General features: G+C 36.5%; 1 protein-coding gene across 1 annotated transcript in view; it reads right to left on the bottom strand.

Moving 5' to 3' along the window:
• Nucleotides 1-14554, bottom strand: part of LOC122134487 (butyrophilin-like protein 3) — a 62825-nt gene extending 48271 nt beyond the window's left edge. Inside the window, exons 1-3 of the mRNA XM_042732335.1 lie at nucleotides 14336-14554; nucleotides 13477-13536; nucleotides 12628-12978 (exon numbers count right to left, since the gene is read on the bottom strand). Of these exons, the coding sequence (XP_042588269.1) occupies nucleotides 12628-12978; nucleotides 13477-13534 (409 nt within the window). The 5' untranslated portion in view covers nucleotides 13535-13536; nucleotides 14336-14554. The remainder of the gene's footprint in view (nucleotides 1-12627; nucleotides 12979-13476; nucleotides 13537-14335) is intronic.
• Between the last annotated feature and the right edge of the window lie 4437 nt (nucleotides 14555-18991).

Consider the following 18991-nt stretch of genomic DNA (forward strand, 5'->3'; position numbering starts at 1 on the left):
GTGGTGTCAACGCAGTCCACTTTAGGTATCATGCACAGGGCTCCAAATACATGGACCGGCCATCTAACGACGTATCTTGATCGCCTGCTGAGATTGTTATGTGATATGTCATTTATGTACAGATTGTATGGGAGATGGTATTTGGGCCAAGTTGTATGTTACAGATTTTCTAAGGCAAGATTATGGAAGGCCTCTATCCTTGCTTGTATCCTTCACACTTTCAATCATCAGAGGCCATACCCAAAAGCCATGATTTAACACTGCGTTAGAGCTTGATCTTTGTTTTGAGGCTAGCTGTTGCGCATTCCAGATGCTCTGAGTCTGCTAAAAACCTCCTCTTGCTTTAATATTCGGGCTTGCTATCTTATTGGGCTCCGTTATCCGGCAATAATCCAAGATAAGTGAAATCCTTCACATCCTGGTGGCTCTCCCTCAATCGCGCGTTTCCACTGTGGCTTAAAGCGGGCGTGCTGTGGTGCCAGTCGCAGTCATCATAAAAGGCAGGAAATATTATAAGAGATGTAACAGAATATGCAGCTAAACAATAAACTGGTAAATGCAACCACTTGGAGAAATCAGACGTCTAGTTCTTATTCTCTCTCACAAATTGTGTATTTTTTAGAACATATTATAGACTGTCATAGTCTCATCTCGAGAGAGTTAGCTCAGACAAGCCATGTCAATCAAATATGATAATGATTTTGTTCGGGAGCTTTTATAAAAATAGAGCTATTATCATTCAGTCTAAAATGGACGTATACCGGCCTAAGGTGGCTACAAATACTACAACAGAAACAGACCGAGCTTGAATAAGAGGCTATTTATAAGACGTTAAAAATAAATAAATATAAAATAGAACATACATTTATTTATGGGTGATTTAATTTTGAGGTCCTGTAAATTGATTCATTATGATCAATGTACACTTATTCTATAGTAAAAAAATTAGATGCTTTTGAATTTGGAATATTGAACCAAAGCATCAAACAAAGGCCGCTGTTATCTGTCGTTTTTGATCGCGCATGTGCAGTGATTTATATTTCTTAGTTTCTATAACTTCTCTTTGTGGTGAAAATGATGGGTGTAATGACGTTGTTCCGAGAGGGTTTGTAAAGGGCGGGTCAGTGACGCGGCAGCAAGCGTCTGGGCCCGATGGTGGAACCGCTGCGCTATTTCTGCACTCGGTGCTACTGGCCCGAGCTAAGCCCTGCCCGGACCGTTTCAGCCCTTCGCTCGCAATGGACCGGACAGTGGAAATGGGCTATGTAATGGGCACGAAAACAACGAGACTACTACGCATAGTGCGTCTTCGTCTTTTAATGACAGCAAACTGTTGAATATCTGTCACCTATTTGTTTTTTTTTCCAAGTGAGTGTAGTGCTGAGATTACCACCAGATCACGGCGAAGTTCAAGATCTTTCCAAATGAGAAAAGGAAGTCCATTATCTGCCGTAGGGAAGGCAGATTTTGTGTGGACACATAACCCAGTCAATGGTGATCAGGAAAGAAGAGGTGAGAGGAATACAAACCCGCACACGCCAGATCTGACTCAAGAAATTCTGCATTATTATCAGAGAAACAATGGACGCCTCAAAGTGTTCACAGAACTTCGCACTTGTTGTTTAAAGTTTTTCTCAAACTCTTAATAAGTTTACCATCTTAGGTGGATTCCATACGCTCTTATATCGTCTTATAGCTCTCTCGGGGACATGTCAAATGCTTTTGTGAAGTCTATGAAAACTTATGTAAAGTGGGTGCATTCCATCCATAACAGCTCATGATGTTGTGAAGTGCAAAATCTGGTCTAGCACCTCTCCCACTTCGAAAGACATAGCTTCTTCTCTCTAACTGGTGGTCTATGGCCTGGCGACCCTCTTCAAAAGGATCCCTACAGAAAACCTTGTGGGAATTAGAAAAGAAGTGAGACCCTCCAGTTGTACAATTGCTGAGGTTCTCCTTTCTTTGCAAGTTGAATATGAGCCTCTACTCAACGTCGGGATAGTGTCACCAAACTTTGGAAACGGTCGGACTGTTGTGATAGTAAATATCCGCCTCAGTAAGATCTATGCTATATCAATCCCTGGTGCTTTTCACCGAGATTTCATGGCAGAAATAAGCATCCACTACCTTTCTTTGTGGTAGGAGGAGTGAAAGTTCTATTCCTTTAGTATTATTGTGTGGGATGGGATGGATGGCTAATAGGGTTCCGGTTGTTAGTACTTTTCCAAGATTGTACCGACCTGGCAAGTCTGTCTTTTTCTGTTGTATTAGCGTTGCATTGTTGTCATTACTGGTTGGATGCTTTTATACCAGTAAGCTGCTTGGTATCTTGTTAAACCGTATTCAGTTTTCCTGGAAGAGCATTATCGGCTTCATAGCCAGGTTTCTCTGAAAAAGGTTTCTGTGTCAATTGGGCATCTTTACTTCTCAATTTTGGTCTTATACTTTCTTGAGCTTCTAAGGTCTGTGATCTGGCACTCAATCGTTTTCTTGGATACTCTCTTGCATTAATCTTTTTTTCTAAGTACTAGGTGTTATCCTGCCCTGGTATTTTTTCCTGTAGCCAATCACTTCTTTAGCATCGTACTCTATGAAAAACTCTTGATCTTGCCCCACGTATCTTCAACATCTCTTGAGTCTTGGCCCCTTTTATCGTAAGTGTTTTGATGATGAAAACGGATTTTGCAAAGTTGGCGGGACTTACTGACATCAAAGATCTTCGATGTTGTGAATGTGTTTAAACTTCTATAACCAAGAAGTGACACTGCCTTACCTTAACACCTACTTCTTATGTTATCAGGCCTGGAACCTTCTTGACCATCGACATTTGAAAAAGACGTTTAACCCGTATGAAAATTCAGTATTCCACACTTAATAGATAGGTCTTGGTTTATTAATTTCCTGCCCACTAAAATCAGATTGTCAAACCTTAAATAATAATCATTCCTTTATCCGCTACAATTTTATATCGGAGTAAACAGCATCCCAGTCTGATATTGGTATCCTTCTTCTCAAGACCTGCCCAAGGTTTTGAGCCCCTGCCTCTTTGATCTACATTTTTACATTCAGCTGCTCTCTTACCTTATCAGTAAATTTTAACCTCTCTTCTGTTATTTCGACTATCAACTTTATTAATCTCTCTTTATGCCAATGCTCCCATCCTGAAAAGTTATTTTATTTTTGTGCAGAAGATCTTGTTAGTGTGAAATCCAAGGCTTCATTATTGGGGCATTACTCTAAACGACTTATAAGAACAATCAATCAGGCAGAGAAAGAAAATATACACACACACTGTCAATATGCTGGGCTCTCAAAAACAGTTCCAGTCTGTGCAATCAACGCACCCTGGTAAAGTCAATAAACTGTCTCGTCAAACTTGGGAACTTTTTTTTTCCTTTTACATGATTATACAGAAGGTAACAACTTAAATGTTATGATCAGAAAACCAGTGTAGCATTTGGACCATCAGACAATTGTTCATTAGATTTAACAAATCAAATTCATTAGATTAACAAACAATCACAAAACCCCTCGCCAAAACACAGACTCTGTGACTCTGACCAGATAAACTTAAGCCTAACGTATGTCGAGGATCTTCCATCCTTCTAATTCTCTCAAACAGCACATATGCTCTATGAAATGACTTTAAATTAATTACATAGACAATTTAGTATATTATATGTTGATATTATGTAAACATTAGTATTAAAGAATTCTGACGATTCTTATCTTGAAAACCAATCGGTTTATATTCAAAACACTGCTAGGACAAAGAGTCGTTAAACTTTTCCTCCAGAAGAGCAAGTCACCCTGGCTCTTTGACCCACGAGAAGGTGGACATTCGGGGGGAAAATAAAGGAAGACTAAAGGCCCCACATCATTGACCGCTTTCCGTCTGCGGTTTGTTAGATTCTGAAGATGAGGATGGCGAGCTAGACCTCTTCTGTAACCCTTGACGTTTTCGACAGGCTTGGCCTTGTCTTTACTTCACCAACGAACTTGGATCTCAGCTAATGTCTCTCCTAGTCATGATATCCATCGGGGAGAAAACTCTCCCGACCACAACAGAGTCAGAATAACATCTTTTCGGAGTTCATCACTCTAACCCTGGAGAACGTGATATGAATCCTACACCACTGAAACTCCAAACCATCAAGACTTGATCCGAGATGGATCCAGACGCTCGTTCCAAGCCAAGCGACAATCCAAGTAGTACATTTAAACTAAAGGAAACAGAGGTTTAGATAAGATGTAGACCCCGTATGAAAAAGGCGCATGACTCAATTTTCCATAATAGCACCATCTCTGGTTTTCTATGGTTTCAGTCCTCCAATTTCCAAACCTCACCATGAAGGAGTGATGTATCTCGTTTGAAAGTGAAAAAGTGACGGACAACATCCAAGTATGGTGAACCTACTCAGAATTCGTGCTCTGCATTTACCATCCAATTGACCCACACGCAGGGAACACACAACACCGTGAACAAACACCCGGGCAGGGGCAGACACTTTATGCTGCGGGCGTCCGGGGAGCGTTGGTGGTCCGGTGCCTTGATCTAAGGGAACCTCAGTAGTGGTATGCTGTCGAGACTTGAACCAACACATTAGGGTTAGGAGTCAAAAATCTAACACTAGGCCACGCGACTATCCCAAAGACCACACTTGTTTGTATCGAGTAGTTATGTGTTAGGTTTAGTTAAAACTTGGGCACAATACAGAGTTCTGGCTCTGTCACGATTTACTGATCCGATACATAGATACTTAGGGGTGTGACTGCGACACTTATCCCACAAGACGAGACGAGACTGAGACGGGGTTCACGATAATGTAGACGAGACAAGATTTTTAGCTTTTTAAAAGAAATCATCAATGATGAAATTATAACGGAAAAAAATAGTATCTATTCAACGAATAACAAAACCACAAAATGCAAAAACAAAAGTAGGTGCAGTTTAAAATCAGCTTGTACTTATGACACTAAACTTCTATTTTAATGAACTATTATATTAAACGGGCCGTTAGCGCTATTGTAGAAGAAAGTTTAAACCAACTATAAACATTATCCCAGTACTTCGTATTTAAATGTCTGTAACACAGAAATAATGAGGTTGTGTTGCGTTCGGATCAGGCCCGAGCCAGCAGAATGATTCATAACATGGGCAGCGACAAAACGGGCTCTCACGCTCCACTGCAATCACGATGTGAAACCGTTGTAATAGAATAGCTGAAATCATGTATTAGGAATAAGATTACGTTGGTGTGAACGAGATCCCGATGATTAAAGGATAATGTGTAGCTCTAATCGTAAACACTGCAAATTGGTTTGCGGACTATGTCACATTCTCGGCCAGACCAGTAAGATCACTCGAGGCCACATCGGATCTCGGGGGGTACACCCTAATAGCTACATGCGCAAGGCAGTTCACTGTTAAAAAAGTTACTTTCTGTGGCGGACCGAAAAATCCTTTCTTAGAGTGTATGCATTTATAACTGAAGTTCACGGGACAACCAGAGTAGTTAACTGTAATGGTAATCTGCTACCAGTTACTACTGGAGCGAGGTAAACTAATTGCCAATTAATTATAATTAATTGCCCAAATTTTATATACATTTCCCTTTGAGCTAATTTGCTTCACCAAGCATAGATTTCAGCGATATCTAAAGGGAGTCAGAACAGAGGTGAATTGTCTCTTCAGAGTATCAGGTATCTACAGATAGGAACAAGTTTAAATTTAAGACTTTTAAAGACTTTTTAATACCACCTTATATGAAATTACAGACCCTCAACCTTGATGGAAATCACACCGTTATTTACGTAGTAGATATTGCTTATATTTAATTGGTTAAATGTAATATACTCTATATCATATATAATCTATATATGTATTAGCTGTCAAAAAATGCATTTATTATTACGATATACAACAAACATCAATGCAGCAGTTAATATCCTAACAAAAAACCCCACAAAGCACCTCTTAGACTGAGATTTATGGGTGGTGTAAACAAATTTTATTCGAAGCAATATTTTATCTGGTTCTATTAGTTGACATTTCTGCATAATTTTGAATTAATTCAGACGTGTTTATTTTACGTAAAATCAATGTAACATTGCAATCGTGAGAATATGCCGGCAAATAGCTCCATTGTCATGATATGTTGCTTGACTACATCATGTTATAAATAAAAAACTCAACATTCAGAATTTTACCTCAATATGTTTCTTCTGTGAGTTTCTTTATGTGTACCATTCAGCTCTTTTACTAATTTCATACTCATTTGTTTTGATTTCTCCATAAAAGTCTCTTACATGAAGCGCAAGCCTTGATACCAGAAATACTCCATCCATTATCAATCTCTGTTTCACGGTAAGTGTAGTAAAATCAGAAGAATCATTCTCACGTTTCGATGCTTCAACTGGTTATTTTTTTTGTCTAATAGGCTATTTGTCATTCTTGAGCCATTTTTCAATAACTTGCATTAACCCATTTTAAACTAGCTAGGAGGCTGGTCAGCTAACTGTAGCAGTAACTACGGCTGGGGAAAATCTAATGTCTAATGATTGTAAACAGTCCACTGAGTCCGTCAGAGACTGGAGAACATTTCATGGAATTGTGACCGAAAAAAATCAGAATTTAAGACTTTTTAAGAGCCCACGGCCACTCTGTGTATTAGCTACAGGTTACATTGTTCAGTACAGTTTTTCCTTGTGCTTTGGACTTTGAACCCTGGCGCCGCGAGCTCGTGCAGCACTGTCAGAATACATGCAATTCCTGCGTGCATTATAAAATATAACATTCTGCAGTTTATTTACTAATCGTTTGAGGTAATTTTGCGATTTCAATCATCATACAGTAACCTAACCACCAGCATCTGCCACCTCTTTTTCTCATCGGAGACATCTGATGCAGCACTAAACAGTCTCTCGCTGTCGGTGTTTCGAGCTTGTAATGATTTTTGCATCTTTCTTGATAGTTTTAAAAGTTTTCACACTGCTGACATGGATTGCTGCATTTTAGTGCGTGCCTCTATTTGATCGCGTTAGTCATTGTTCGGTACATATTAGAGGTCGACCCAATAGCGGATTTTGCCGATACCGATAGCTAGGTTGGACCACACTGGCCGATACCGATTAATTAACCAATAGTTTTTAAAATGGATACAGAACAAAAACTAAAATAGTGCTTTATTTATATATATATAAAACAGTACTGAATCATACTAGTAGTAGTAATAATAATAAAAGTAATAATAATAGTAATAGTAAATGTTGAAATTACCACAAATACCCTAAATTCTGTTTATTTTTTTTCCAAATTCCGTTATTTCCATTTGAATTTGTCTGAATTCTGTTTTTTTCCGTTTTAATTTTTCTCCACTCTGTTTTAATAGTTAAAGTTTATTAATCAAAAAGGAAGTCTTATTAATTAAAACCATGAAACTTATACATTTTCACATCAATTTAATAAAAGTTTAACAAAAATTACATTTAGGGCCCTATGAAATATTTTATTTTTTCTCACCATATTTTTTATTGTTACCAAATTCTGTGTTTTAGCATGTCTAATTATTTGAATCCACAAAACAACTTAGTTTATTAATTTTTTTTCTTAAAGAAGCCTTATGATTTTTTCCCCCTCAAAAATTCTGTGTTGTGTATTAAACTAGCTAGGAGGCTGGTCAGCTAACTGTAGCAGTAACTACAGCTGGGGAAATCTGCCTGTCTAATGATTTTAAACAGTCACCGAGTCCATCAGAGACTGGAGAACGTTTTGTGGAATTGTGACTGAAAATATTTAAGATCCATCTAATCGGAATTTAAGATATGTTAAGACTTTTAAGAATTTCCTTTTATTAGGAAAACTTTATTTAATTAAGACTTTTTAAGGACCCGCGGCCACCCTGTGTATTACAAGTAACATATTGATCAAAATTACTCAATGACTTGTTGAGCTTACAGTTATTAAAAAATCCCTAAGTATAAAACTCCAGCACAGCTTTAGAGGTCTGTGGTAGCATTGGAATGAAGCCATGCAAGACATCAAAATTTTCCAAAAGGGTCTGGCTGCAGACTTGCACTTGCACTCTCAGACTTGCATTCTCAGACTTGCACTCTCAGACACTTGCACTTCCGGTAGTGACATTACTTGCAGTCTTTATTTTATATTTTGTTTTATTTATTTATTATTTTTTGTTTGAATCTCTCAACATTTTACAACAGCAGCCAGGTATTGAAGACAAGAAAAAAGAAACTAAATTACGAAGTCACTTGCAATCACCACTTGCACTCTCAGCTACCTGCGACGTCACTTGCAATCAACAGAAATCGTGCATGTTGCCAATGGAGACAAGACGCTGTGGTGATTAAACGATTAAAACTAATTTAGTACCGTCACGTACAGGGGTCCTGCAAGAAAAAAAACAAGACCCGCAAATCCGCGGCCACAGAACAGCAGAATATGAACACTTAATATGGCTTAATGTATTAAGATGCTATTCAAATATCAAATTCAATATAGTTTATTAATATAATGAATAATGTATAAAACATGGCAAAACATGGCATAATGTGGCATAATATCAGACTAAGAAGATAAAGAAGAAACTCAATATGCTCCTCTTCATTATTAAAATATACATAAATAATATGTACAGGCAAGCAGGTGAGCCCAGAATAAATGCAACATGCAAAGTTTCGCGTTGAGCGTTTTTCCATATAGAATAACTGTCTACAGCTCTTTTATTTCTTTGTCTTTGTCCATTAAGCTATGTGTTTTATTTATAATGATTTTCTACGGGAGGAAATGAAACGCTTTACGAGATACTTTGTGCATTGCGTTCATATTCTGCTGTTCTGTGGCCGCGGATTTGCGGGTCTTGTCTTTTTCTTGCAGGACCCTGTACGTTACGGTACTAAATTAGTTTTAATCGTTTAATCACCACAGCGTCTTGTCTCCATTGGCAACACATACGATTTGTGTCTATTGCAAGTGACGTCCCAGGTAGCTGAGAGTGCAAGTGACGATTGCAAGTGACTTCGTAATTTTGTTTCTTTTTTCTTGTCTTCACCACCTGGCTACTGTTGTAAAATGATGAGAGATTCAAACAAAAAGTAATCAATAAATAGAACAAAATAAAAAAGACGGATGTCACGAATGGAAGCGCAAGTGTCTGAGAATGCAAGTCTGAGAATGCAAGTGCAAGTCTGCAGCCAGACCCTTCTCAAATTATCTGACAGGTATTGCACTGCTTTTATCCAGAATCTCAATCTTGTCTGGACAGCAAACACTGGCATGAGAGGAGACAGGCCCTGCAGCATCATGAAGACCCTCAGTTCAAGACAACGCTGGGGTGACTGGACGAAAACACACTTTAACAAACCACACATCCGGTTCAGTTCTACAGATGTGTCTGGAAACCAGAGGCGTGTCTACGTGGTGGCCAGGGGTGGCACCGGCCCCCCCTGAAATTTGGCTGGCCACCCCAGGTGCCCCCCCCCACCAGATGTCTTGCGATAGACTTGTTTTTAGTAAATTTGTAACTGCATCTGGCAGTGGCGGATCCTGGCATGTGTAGCTGCCTAGGGCCGCTTTCTTCTCCTCTTTATCCTTAATTTTAGGCGGTTTCTATAGCGTGATATTTGACATATCGAGAGCGCATAAGGTTATGTGATCTATGTAATGCGCGAGCACGAATCTCCACTCGCAAGTGGATTTCCTTCACTCACACAAAACTGGATGTGTGCTTTTAAATATACATTGTTCTTTTATGAATTGGCTCTGCTTTTGCTCAGAGATTACGTATATGCTCAAACGTTCTTGCATCACTGAAGACTAGCGTTTTTTTTCTAATTCAGATGAGGAGTAGGCTTATCTCATTAAATGGAAGCAAGCTGATTATAGTCAGCCTTCACTAGTTATTTATTTTATTAATAGCCTACTTATTTTAGTTAAGTGCTTAACTTATAAATATGCATTTATTCAATTGTTTTATTAAGTGCATTTGTATTGTATTTGTATATAGTTTTGCAATAAAAGCGTATTAACAAGGTTCCAGAAATAATCACTGAGGGTGTTTCTAAAATTAGCGAGGGTGCTCCACCCAACAAACATGAGACGTCTATACGTCGTGCAGATCAAGTCTAAATTGCGTCGGTCGGTCTGGACCATATCTGGACGTCTACTCGACATGCAAATCCGGTACATATCTGGACGTCAAACTACGACGTCCCTTGGACGTCGATATGAGGTTCAAAATTTGACCGTCGGGCTAAGGATTTTCTTGGACGTCTCTACAACGTGCAGAACAGGTTCAGGAAATCGATAACTTTTTTTAATATACATATAAACGCAACAAAGCAATCCTTTGATTTCTGATTTAAATATCACATGTACCCTATACTCTTCTGAAAACATTTAGGTGTTAAAATGATGTAATATATAAAGGTTTAAAAACATTAAACATTTATATATACATAATTACATAATGTGACCATATAAAATCTTACATGGATTTATTTATGGTATGGTTTGTGGTATTTTTCACTGGAGCATTGACAGAAACAGCAGTTTAAATCTGTATAAGATCTATAAATTAAATATAGTTAATTAAAGTTATAGTCTTAATGCCCATTTTTCACATATTTTCTCCCATCTATGCTTTGGTCATCATTGTGTCAATCACTGCTACTTCGAGAGTGAATCCCACATAAATATGCAGATGTCATTCCCGAAACTTTGCAATGTGTGTGTGTCTGAAAAACAAAGTTCTACATTTTAAATGGATCATAGACTAGAAAGCTTGCAAAGAGTGTTTATTACCACTAAAAAAGCTGTCACTCTTTGTTTAGTGAGTGTATACACGATGTATTTTAACATAAATCGTGCCTCTCTCTCTCTCTCTCTCTCAGATAACATTTTACACACATGCTGGGTATATTTAACTGTTTGTGTTTTACCATCCTTCATCTATTTTGTAAACAGTTCAAGGGTAACCATAATGAAATACTGTTATTAAACCATTCCCATTATAAATGATGTGCTTGCTGCTAACTAGTCTCAATTCAACATTAACATTAAAGTGCTAACTATTGCAATACAATATATTCACATAATATCAGTGCTCTCCCACATATTTAGCTGTTCTAACTGCTCTTATTTCTGTGGTTGGTATACGTGGCAGTGGTGGGGGTAATAGACAAGAAAATAGATAATTTTACACCATCGTTTCTTTAGTCATTCTGCAATCCTACAGTCTGAACCACTGCAGAGAAAACACCCTTACAATCCTCATTTTATTATTATTGTTCTCAAATGTTTTAATTAATTTTAAATACATTTTTAATCATTTTAAAATTGTAATACTTTGCTTTTATTGTTGTGATTATTTTAATCGTTTTTTATGTAAAAGCACTTTGAATTACCATTGTGTATGAAATGTACTATATAAATAAACTTGCCTTGCCTTGAAAAGTATCCCCATTCTGACTTATTTACATAAAATATATAAAATAACAAGAAAACAACAAGTATTTTACCTCTGTTTTTATGAGCAAACACAGCTATCAGTATTCCAGCAATCACACTGAGCACAACAATCATGATGACTGATGTCCTCCAAGAATTAAACATATTACCTGTAAAACATAACAGCAATTAAGCATTCTGACGAGATGATTATTAAATATATAATGTTTGGTTTTGAATGGTACATAGACAGTAAAATGTTTTAGCTTTACATAATGTAATTGACTGAGCTGATAATCATTAAATCTTTTTACTGCATCAAAAATACCACAAGATGATGACAAAATTACAGTAACAAAAGTGTCAGTCCTTACTTGAGCTGATAATCAGTGCCTCCAGCATGTGATGTCTCAGTTTAACTATGCAGTGAATCTTGTCATCACGGTGATGTACAGTAGTGGTGTGTTTCACACTGAATCCGTCTGTGTTTCTGTGTGTCTCTGTAGTTTCTGAACTCAAACTGACTCCTTCACTGTCCAGCCACTCAAGATCAGGTTCAGGATACCAGCCTTCAGATTCACACTGTAGATGAAGCCCTCCTGAATGATCAAACCCATCTACAGTGATCACTGGAGGATGTCCTACAGCTACAGACCAACAAGAAGAGCATTCTGTTGTTGTTCTGGCTTTTTTAAGTTAGATAGAGTATGTTAATGCTGGAATACACTACACAACATTTTCCACGATTTTCCCCCAATTTACAGTCTGGAGAAGTTGACGCTAGTTAATGAAAGTCAGAGCCAGTCTGCAGATTTGAACTGACTTGAGTTGCGTAGTGTATGAAGGTCACAGGCTCCAAATTTTTAGCTTCAGACTTTGATTCCATTCAGTCGGAGATCAAACATGTTTGATATTTTCAGTCGATTTTAGAACACATAATTGTTTTCATTTGTAACACGTCTCCTAGCAACAAGGCGCATGTTTCTGCATGAGTTTGTTATCGGAGCAACTTGAAAGTCTGGTAGTGTGTGATCCTCGTTTAGTGTGTGATGGCCAGCTTTCCTTTGTGATTATTTACAAAGTCATTAAGTGTATGGTTTTAAAATCTGTTCAGATTTTAGAAGTAGTGTATTCCAGCCTTTAGTTTTCAATGGTTTACTCACCTTCAACTTTGACATCAACAATGACATCATCAGACCAGGATTTGGACTCAATAAAACACTTATAAAGTCCTTCATCAGAGACTCGGACTGATGAGAGTTTGAGTGATGCATCTCCGCTCTGTAGTTCTTGATGATTCAGTTTTGTTCTCCCTCTGTAGGACTGACTCTGATCTGTATTTTTGTCTACATGATCATCATAAAGATGCACTAGTGTGTCTTTCAGATCAGATCTAAACCACTCCACTCTCATGTCCACAACACTGATGTTGGGTTTGACTGAACAGGGCAGAATCACAGCTTCACCAGCTACAGCAAAAACAGTATCTGCAGATCCCACGACTTCATACCGCTCTGTTACAAGAGAAAGAGAGCAGGTCTAATTAAATGTGAACCTCCTGTCAGCTGAACTGTCATCCTTCAAGGTCTACAGTGTTCACATGTAAAGCAGTGACTGTCCTTCTCCACACAGCTCTGCGTCCGATCATCTCTGCTTGAAAACACTGCTTTTGTGCATTTTACAACCCATTAGCATTAATAAATGGCTCTTTGTAAACTTTATTCTAACTGGTTAATATTTCTGAATAATGATAAATAACTGACAATTTATCCAGGAAACCTACAGTTTCTGTTCTGTGGTTTCTACACTTAAGCTGATAAAATAATTTCACCTGAGATCAAAATTTCACATCCATTTATTTGGTAAGAATGTAATAAATGGCATAATGTACAGTGACCTGGTCATTATCACATAAACTATAAACTAAACTATAATTATAAATATAGTTCAGCTGGACAATGAATGAACATGAAACACACACTTCAGCTCTTTTCATGGGTGTGAATAATTACCTGATATTGAATCTGTAATTCCACCAATAATCAGCAAAGTCAAACAAATGAACTTCATCTCTAAAGGACACAAAGGAAAATAAAACATTATAAGAAACAGTTAACTCATGTGTTAACATTCATGTGTTCGCTCTGAATACTTGCACATTTACATTTACATTTACAATTACATTTTACATTAGGGTGACCATATTTTAGTTTTCAAAAAAGAGGACAGTGGGAGCAGGATATGTTCGTATCCCTTATCAAAACTCTAAATATGTCATTTCCATAACTAAAATATAGAGGGCCTATTCTACAATCACCGTTTTGCAGATTGATTTTAAAAACAGCTAAAAGCAGTGGCAGCTCCAGGCTTTTTTATTGGGGGTGCTAAGGAGGGGCTTAACAGTTCAGGGGTTGCTAAAAAACTAATTAAATTGCTTGAAAGTACTGAACGTCTGTAAGCTTCAGCTCTCTAAATATCATGCAAATTCAGCCACCTTGTGTTTTTTTTTTTTTTATATACAGCAGCTTCGAAAAAGGCAATGTAACCTGCCCGTGCTGAGATGAGTCGTATCATGTGACGAATATTGACAAATTGGCAATATTAAGAGGATTTAGTATTTCCTATGTAGGCCTGTTACATTCTTTCTTACATGACGAGTTTTTAACAGGTCTATTAATTTATACAATTAATAATTGGCCTATAATTAAAAGAATTAACACTGCAGTCATCAATGAAAATGATGAGCAGCTTTATTTCGTGCACCAATTTTCAAAAACAACTTGTATAACGCGAATTACTTTTTTTCTCATGTTTTTCACTATATGGGCCACAAGAGAAATATTAAAGGAATAATTTAAGACAGTTATATACCGTTTTCAGCATATGTTGAAGTAGTTTCGTCTCGCGTTGTCTCAGAGAAAATGCGCCGTTAATGCAGAGAAAGCTCCGTTACTTTTTTTTACTTTCACTTTCTCTTTCAATTGACTGACGTTCACCGGCGTAACTCTTGCGCAGTTTGCGCGTTGCTTGCTTGTTGCTTGACCCCTCCCCCATAATATCAATTGTTTATAGGCCACATATAAGGCTCTTCTTTTTTCTTTAGGTTTTTTAATGTTTATCTTTCAATGTTAATGAAAATGACACCAAAAATTTTTTTCGTCTAGTATGTAGAGCATTCACATTTTCGTATTTGATTTAATAAAAAATATTATTACAACAAAATGGCACAAATTCAAAGTCACTTTTCAGGAATGAAGTGAAGGGTTAACAACAGAACCAGATCAAATCAAGACTGATAAAGAAGAAAGAAAAAAAAAAACTGATCAACAAGATCAAACAGTTTTATTGCATTTTGACTTCATTTTTTAAAGGCTTAATATTTTTTTTTAGTTAATTTCTGAATAAACAGAGGAGGGGTTTAAGGAATCTATGTTTTTGTATAAAATATTTTGCCAATATTATAATGTAATTAATCAAATGAAATAAAACGAAACACAAAAAAAACTTTTTTTTTCTTCTCCAAAAGCCGCTTGAGAAATTGCATTAAAACATTTTATACAGGCATGTATCGAACTGCACGCTGAAGTCATCAGTCAGTGACCGCAGGGTCCTTTCAGTCACTGTACGCCTGTCACGCCATAGTTTCCAGTCTTCTATTATGTCAAACCATTTGAATGGTACAGTTTCAGAAACTTAAGTTACAGTATATACTATAGTGTATTAAAATTGCAAGTATGTTTAAACTCTGTTTCTGTGTTCAAATAAGGATGCTAACTCCAAACATGAGTTCCAAGCAGAGACGAATAAACTGCTGGATATTGTGTCCAGATCACTGTATTCTGAGAAAGAGGTGATACATGAACATAAACAGATGTAATGCTGTCATGTTTGATCAGTTCTCTTGATGCATTCAAGATGTATTGATTTTCTTAAGTATATTGTATATATTGTAGATTTTTTTGATTTAAATTTAATCAAATAAGTATAACATATTTAATCAGCTTGATATGGCTAAATATTGTCAATCGTCTTATTGGAGAAGTTTTTTACACTAATAAATATGACATTTTACAGATTGGATCCTGATTTATAACAAGAAAACCACCCCAGAAATATCTATATAAATATATTGATCAGTCTGTAGCTCAGTCTAACGGTCAGTGTTTTCTGGCACAGACACCTGCTCTGTTAGATGTTCATCCGAGAGCTCATCTCAAACAGCAGCGATGCGCTGGAGAAACTGCGGCACAAGATGATCACAGCAGGAGGAGATACAGCAGCAGTGGAGATCCACCTGCAGACAGATGCTGCAAAGACACCTTCACCATCCATCAACACACACAACTCCTGCATCACGGCTCTGTGAGGGGCTCAAGAACAGAATCATGTCATCAGAATCAGATTAAACAGCTGTTAATGATACTTTTTTTCAGACTACTCATGTTCCATTACCGTCACTTTAATTAAATTATCAAGACCAATAGCATTGAAAGGAAAAAAGATGAAGAATAGCTTTTTCTATTGCTAATGTGATTCCAAAGCTGTTTTCCCCACAGACTTTTTAGTCATAAAAATAATCAACCATCTACAGAACTTTCTAGTGCACATGTGCCTCTGTGTGGGTATAGCAGTCATTGCAGATACAAAGGCGTGTGATTGGTTGTATTTGCAATGCATGAAAAATAAATCTTTTGATGCAACTTTAAAGCAGATTTAAATATAATGCTGCAATTGACATCCATGTTCACAATCTCACTTTAATCTTGGCTTTGCATTTTAGTTTAAACTATTCGGCGGCATTTATTTTTGCCCTCGTATCTTGAGCTTACAGTCTTATTCATTAAAGCAGCTGAACACTGTGACTTACATAATTTTTACCCTTTCAATAAATATAATAAAGTTTACAATCTCTGCAGGCTTCACTTGATAAATATTTCTTATTATTAAATATAATCTATTAAACATAATGTATAACAATTTAACTACAAAATGACAACTGAAATATGCATTTAAAGCACTAATTTTTACATATTTTAAATAATTTGCACATTAAATTTAAAATTCCACACGTATAAAAAATGAAGTATTAAGTATAAATTTACATTTACTTACGTTTTGATACACAGTAAAATGTACAACATTGACGTATTTATAGCACTAAAACGTACAAATACTTACGTATTAGCAGCTAAAAAACGTAAATCATCTAACGTAAAGTGTGAATGTATATGAGTTCCCATGTATTAATATTAAAATCGTGGCTTTAATAATTTAAATCTGCTGTATTCAATTGTCATATCAATACATGTTTTAGTTGAATTTATTGAAAGCAGTTTACTCATCTACTTAAAAGGAAATGACATTTCTGTTCATGCTGCAAACTCGTTTCGGGAATTACACAATGTTAAACGAGACTACACTTTGAAACCTTAAAATGAATAAAATTTCTGTAATTGTTTAACCATTTTGTAATATTTTGCTGTGGGAGATTTTCTCCTATGCAGTGACTGACAATAAAGCCATAAGATACACCAAAGCACAACATAAAATTGCAAATCACAACCATTTTATTTGTTTGCTGTACTCCATATCTTTAGAATCCATATGTTTGCAAGGAACAGATCCAAATTCAGCCCTTTAATCAATCGATCTGCATCTTCATTCTCAGCAACAGCGATCGTCACAGTCAAAGCCCGCGCTCGTTTTTGTTTGGTTTATTAATTTTATTTTGTTCTGTGTACTATATAAATATTACTGTTAAGGGAGGAGTGGGATTGGAATTGATCTTATCATCATTTGAACTACTTTTGGTCACTTTTGACATTTTCGCAGAAGTGATTTTCATTTATTTATAACAGTATGTAGTTTTAAGAAATGGTTATGGGTAGGTTTAGGGGTAGGTGTAGGATTAGTGGCTCAAAATATCATTTTAATGCTATATTTTTACTAAAATTGCCATTTTCCTACACATTTCTGTCCATTATGTTTTAGTCTTTTAACATTCTGTATAAAATGGGTAGTTTAGGGGTTTAGGGATCTTACATTTATCAAAAAAATGATAAAAAGGGAAAATATACATATATTTTTTTATGACATGAAAGATTCGTACATTTTTTACGTTTTATTCGCTGTAAAAATGTAAGCATTTTTACGTTTTGGTGCCATAATTACGTCAGTATTGTACGATTTAGCACCTTTCAAAACATACGTTTTGTGTCTTTTAAAGTTACGTATTAATAACTACGTATTAACAATGAGACCAGCCTGGTTATACACATCTGAATTTAAACAGTATGTACTTAATTAAAAAAATGCTAGTAATTAAAAAATCTAATATTTGCATATATTAAAATAACATTATACATATAAAAAAACTTTTTTTTAAATGTTTTTAGTTTTCTGACCCTAATCTGCACTGATCTTATACTTGGCCCCTCTGCAGTCCACCTGAAGGAAATCCACTGCAGTGACAGAGCAGTTTAATGTTCCTCATTCTGACAGTGGGTTTTATTTCATGGTGCTCTTGCTCTTCCTCCATCAGGCTTTTCTGGATGCTCTTCAGAATCAAGCGGAGGCCAGCAGCTCCATCATCGGTCAGTTCGGTGTGGGCTTTTATGCCTCCTTCATGGTGGCTGATAAAGTGGACGTTTATTCTCAGTCAGCAGAGCCAGCGCTCCTGGATACAAGTGATCCTCAGACGGGTGAGAAAAATGAGAGGACAGATGGATTTAATAACAGTTTGTGCTTTTATATTAGTGCACCTCGATTATGGCACAAATCTTAATCAAAGTTGTTTTGGTCAGTATTATAAATATTTAACATGATTGGAGTGGGCATTAGTAAAAAGAAATATCTGACCATTCATAACACAATCACTATTTACATCTCTTAACGTATGTAAACACTTGCATTACCAAGGTAACAACTGACACATTAGTATTACGAGCTCTGAAAGCGTTTGAAAGCGAAAGCAAAACCATATCCGTGCTGCCTGGGCCGGATCGGCACAGAATGAGAACAAGAACGGTTCGGCCTGATGATGGAAAAGCGGCTCTAGAAAACTCTCTGACACTGATGACTGCTCTGTCAAGTCTTTGTCATCAGTTAGGGATCTGGGTCTGCTATTCAATAGCAAACTTTCATTTGAAAACCACATCTCTATCATATCATAACAAACCATACATCAATGGAAAGCTTATTTATTCAGCTTTCATATGATGTATAAACCTCAACTTCGAAAAATTGACACTTTAGTTTTTGTGGTCCAGGGTCATTTATGAATGCACGGCAGATTCATTAATTGTTTTTCAGAATAATTCCAAAACAATAAATTAATATTTTAATAAATCCATGTAAAACAAATTCACCTTGTGTTATCTTCTTCTGATCATCTTCTAAAGAAAATTCTGAAAAAGGATAAGAAAAGAACATTAAAATAATGCATTGGTATGTTGTGATGTCAGTCTAATGTCATGATTTGTCATGCTCTATTTACTTGTTTAGTTTAACGTTCTTTCTCAGGTAGAA

The sequence above is a fragment of the Cyprinus carpio genome, chromosome A3 (assembly GCF_018340385.1).
Source record: "Cyprinus carpio isolate SPL01 chromosome A3, ASM1834038v1, whole genome shotgun sequence".
Lineage (NCBI taxonomy): Eukaryota > Metazoa > Chordata > Actinopteri > Cypriniformes > Cyprinidae > Cyprinus > Cyprinus carpio.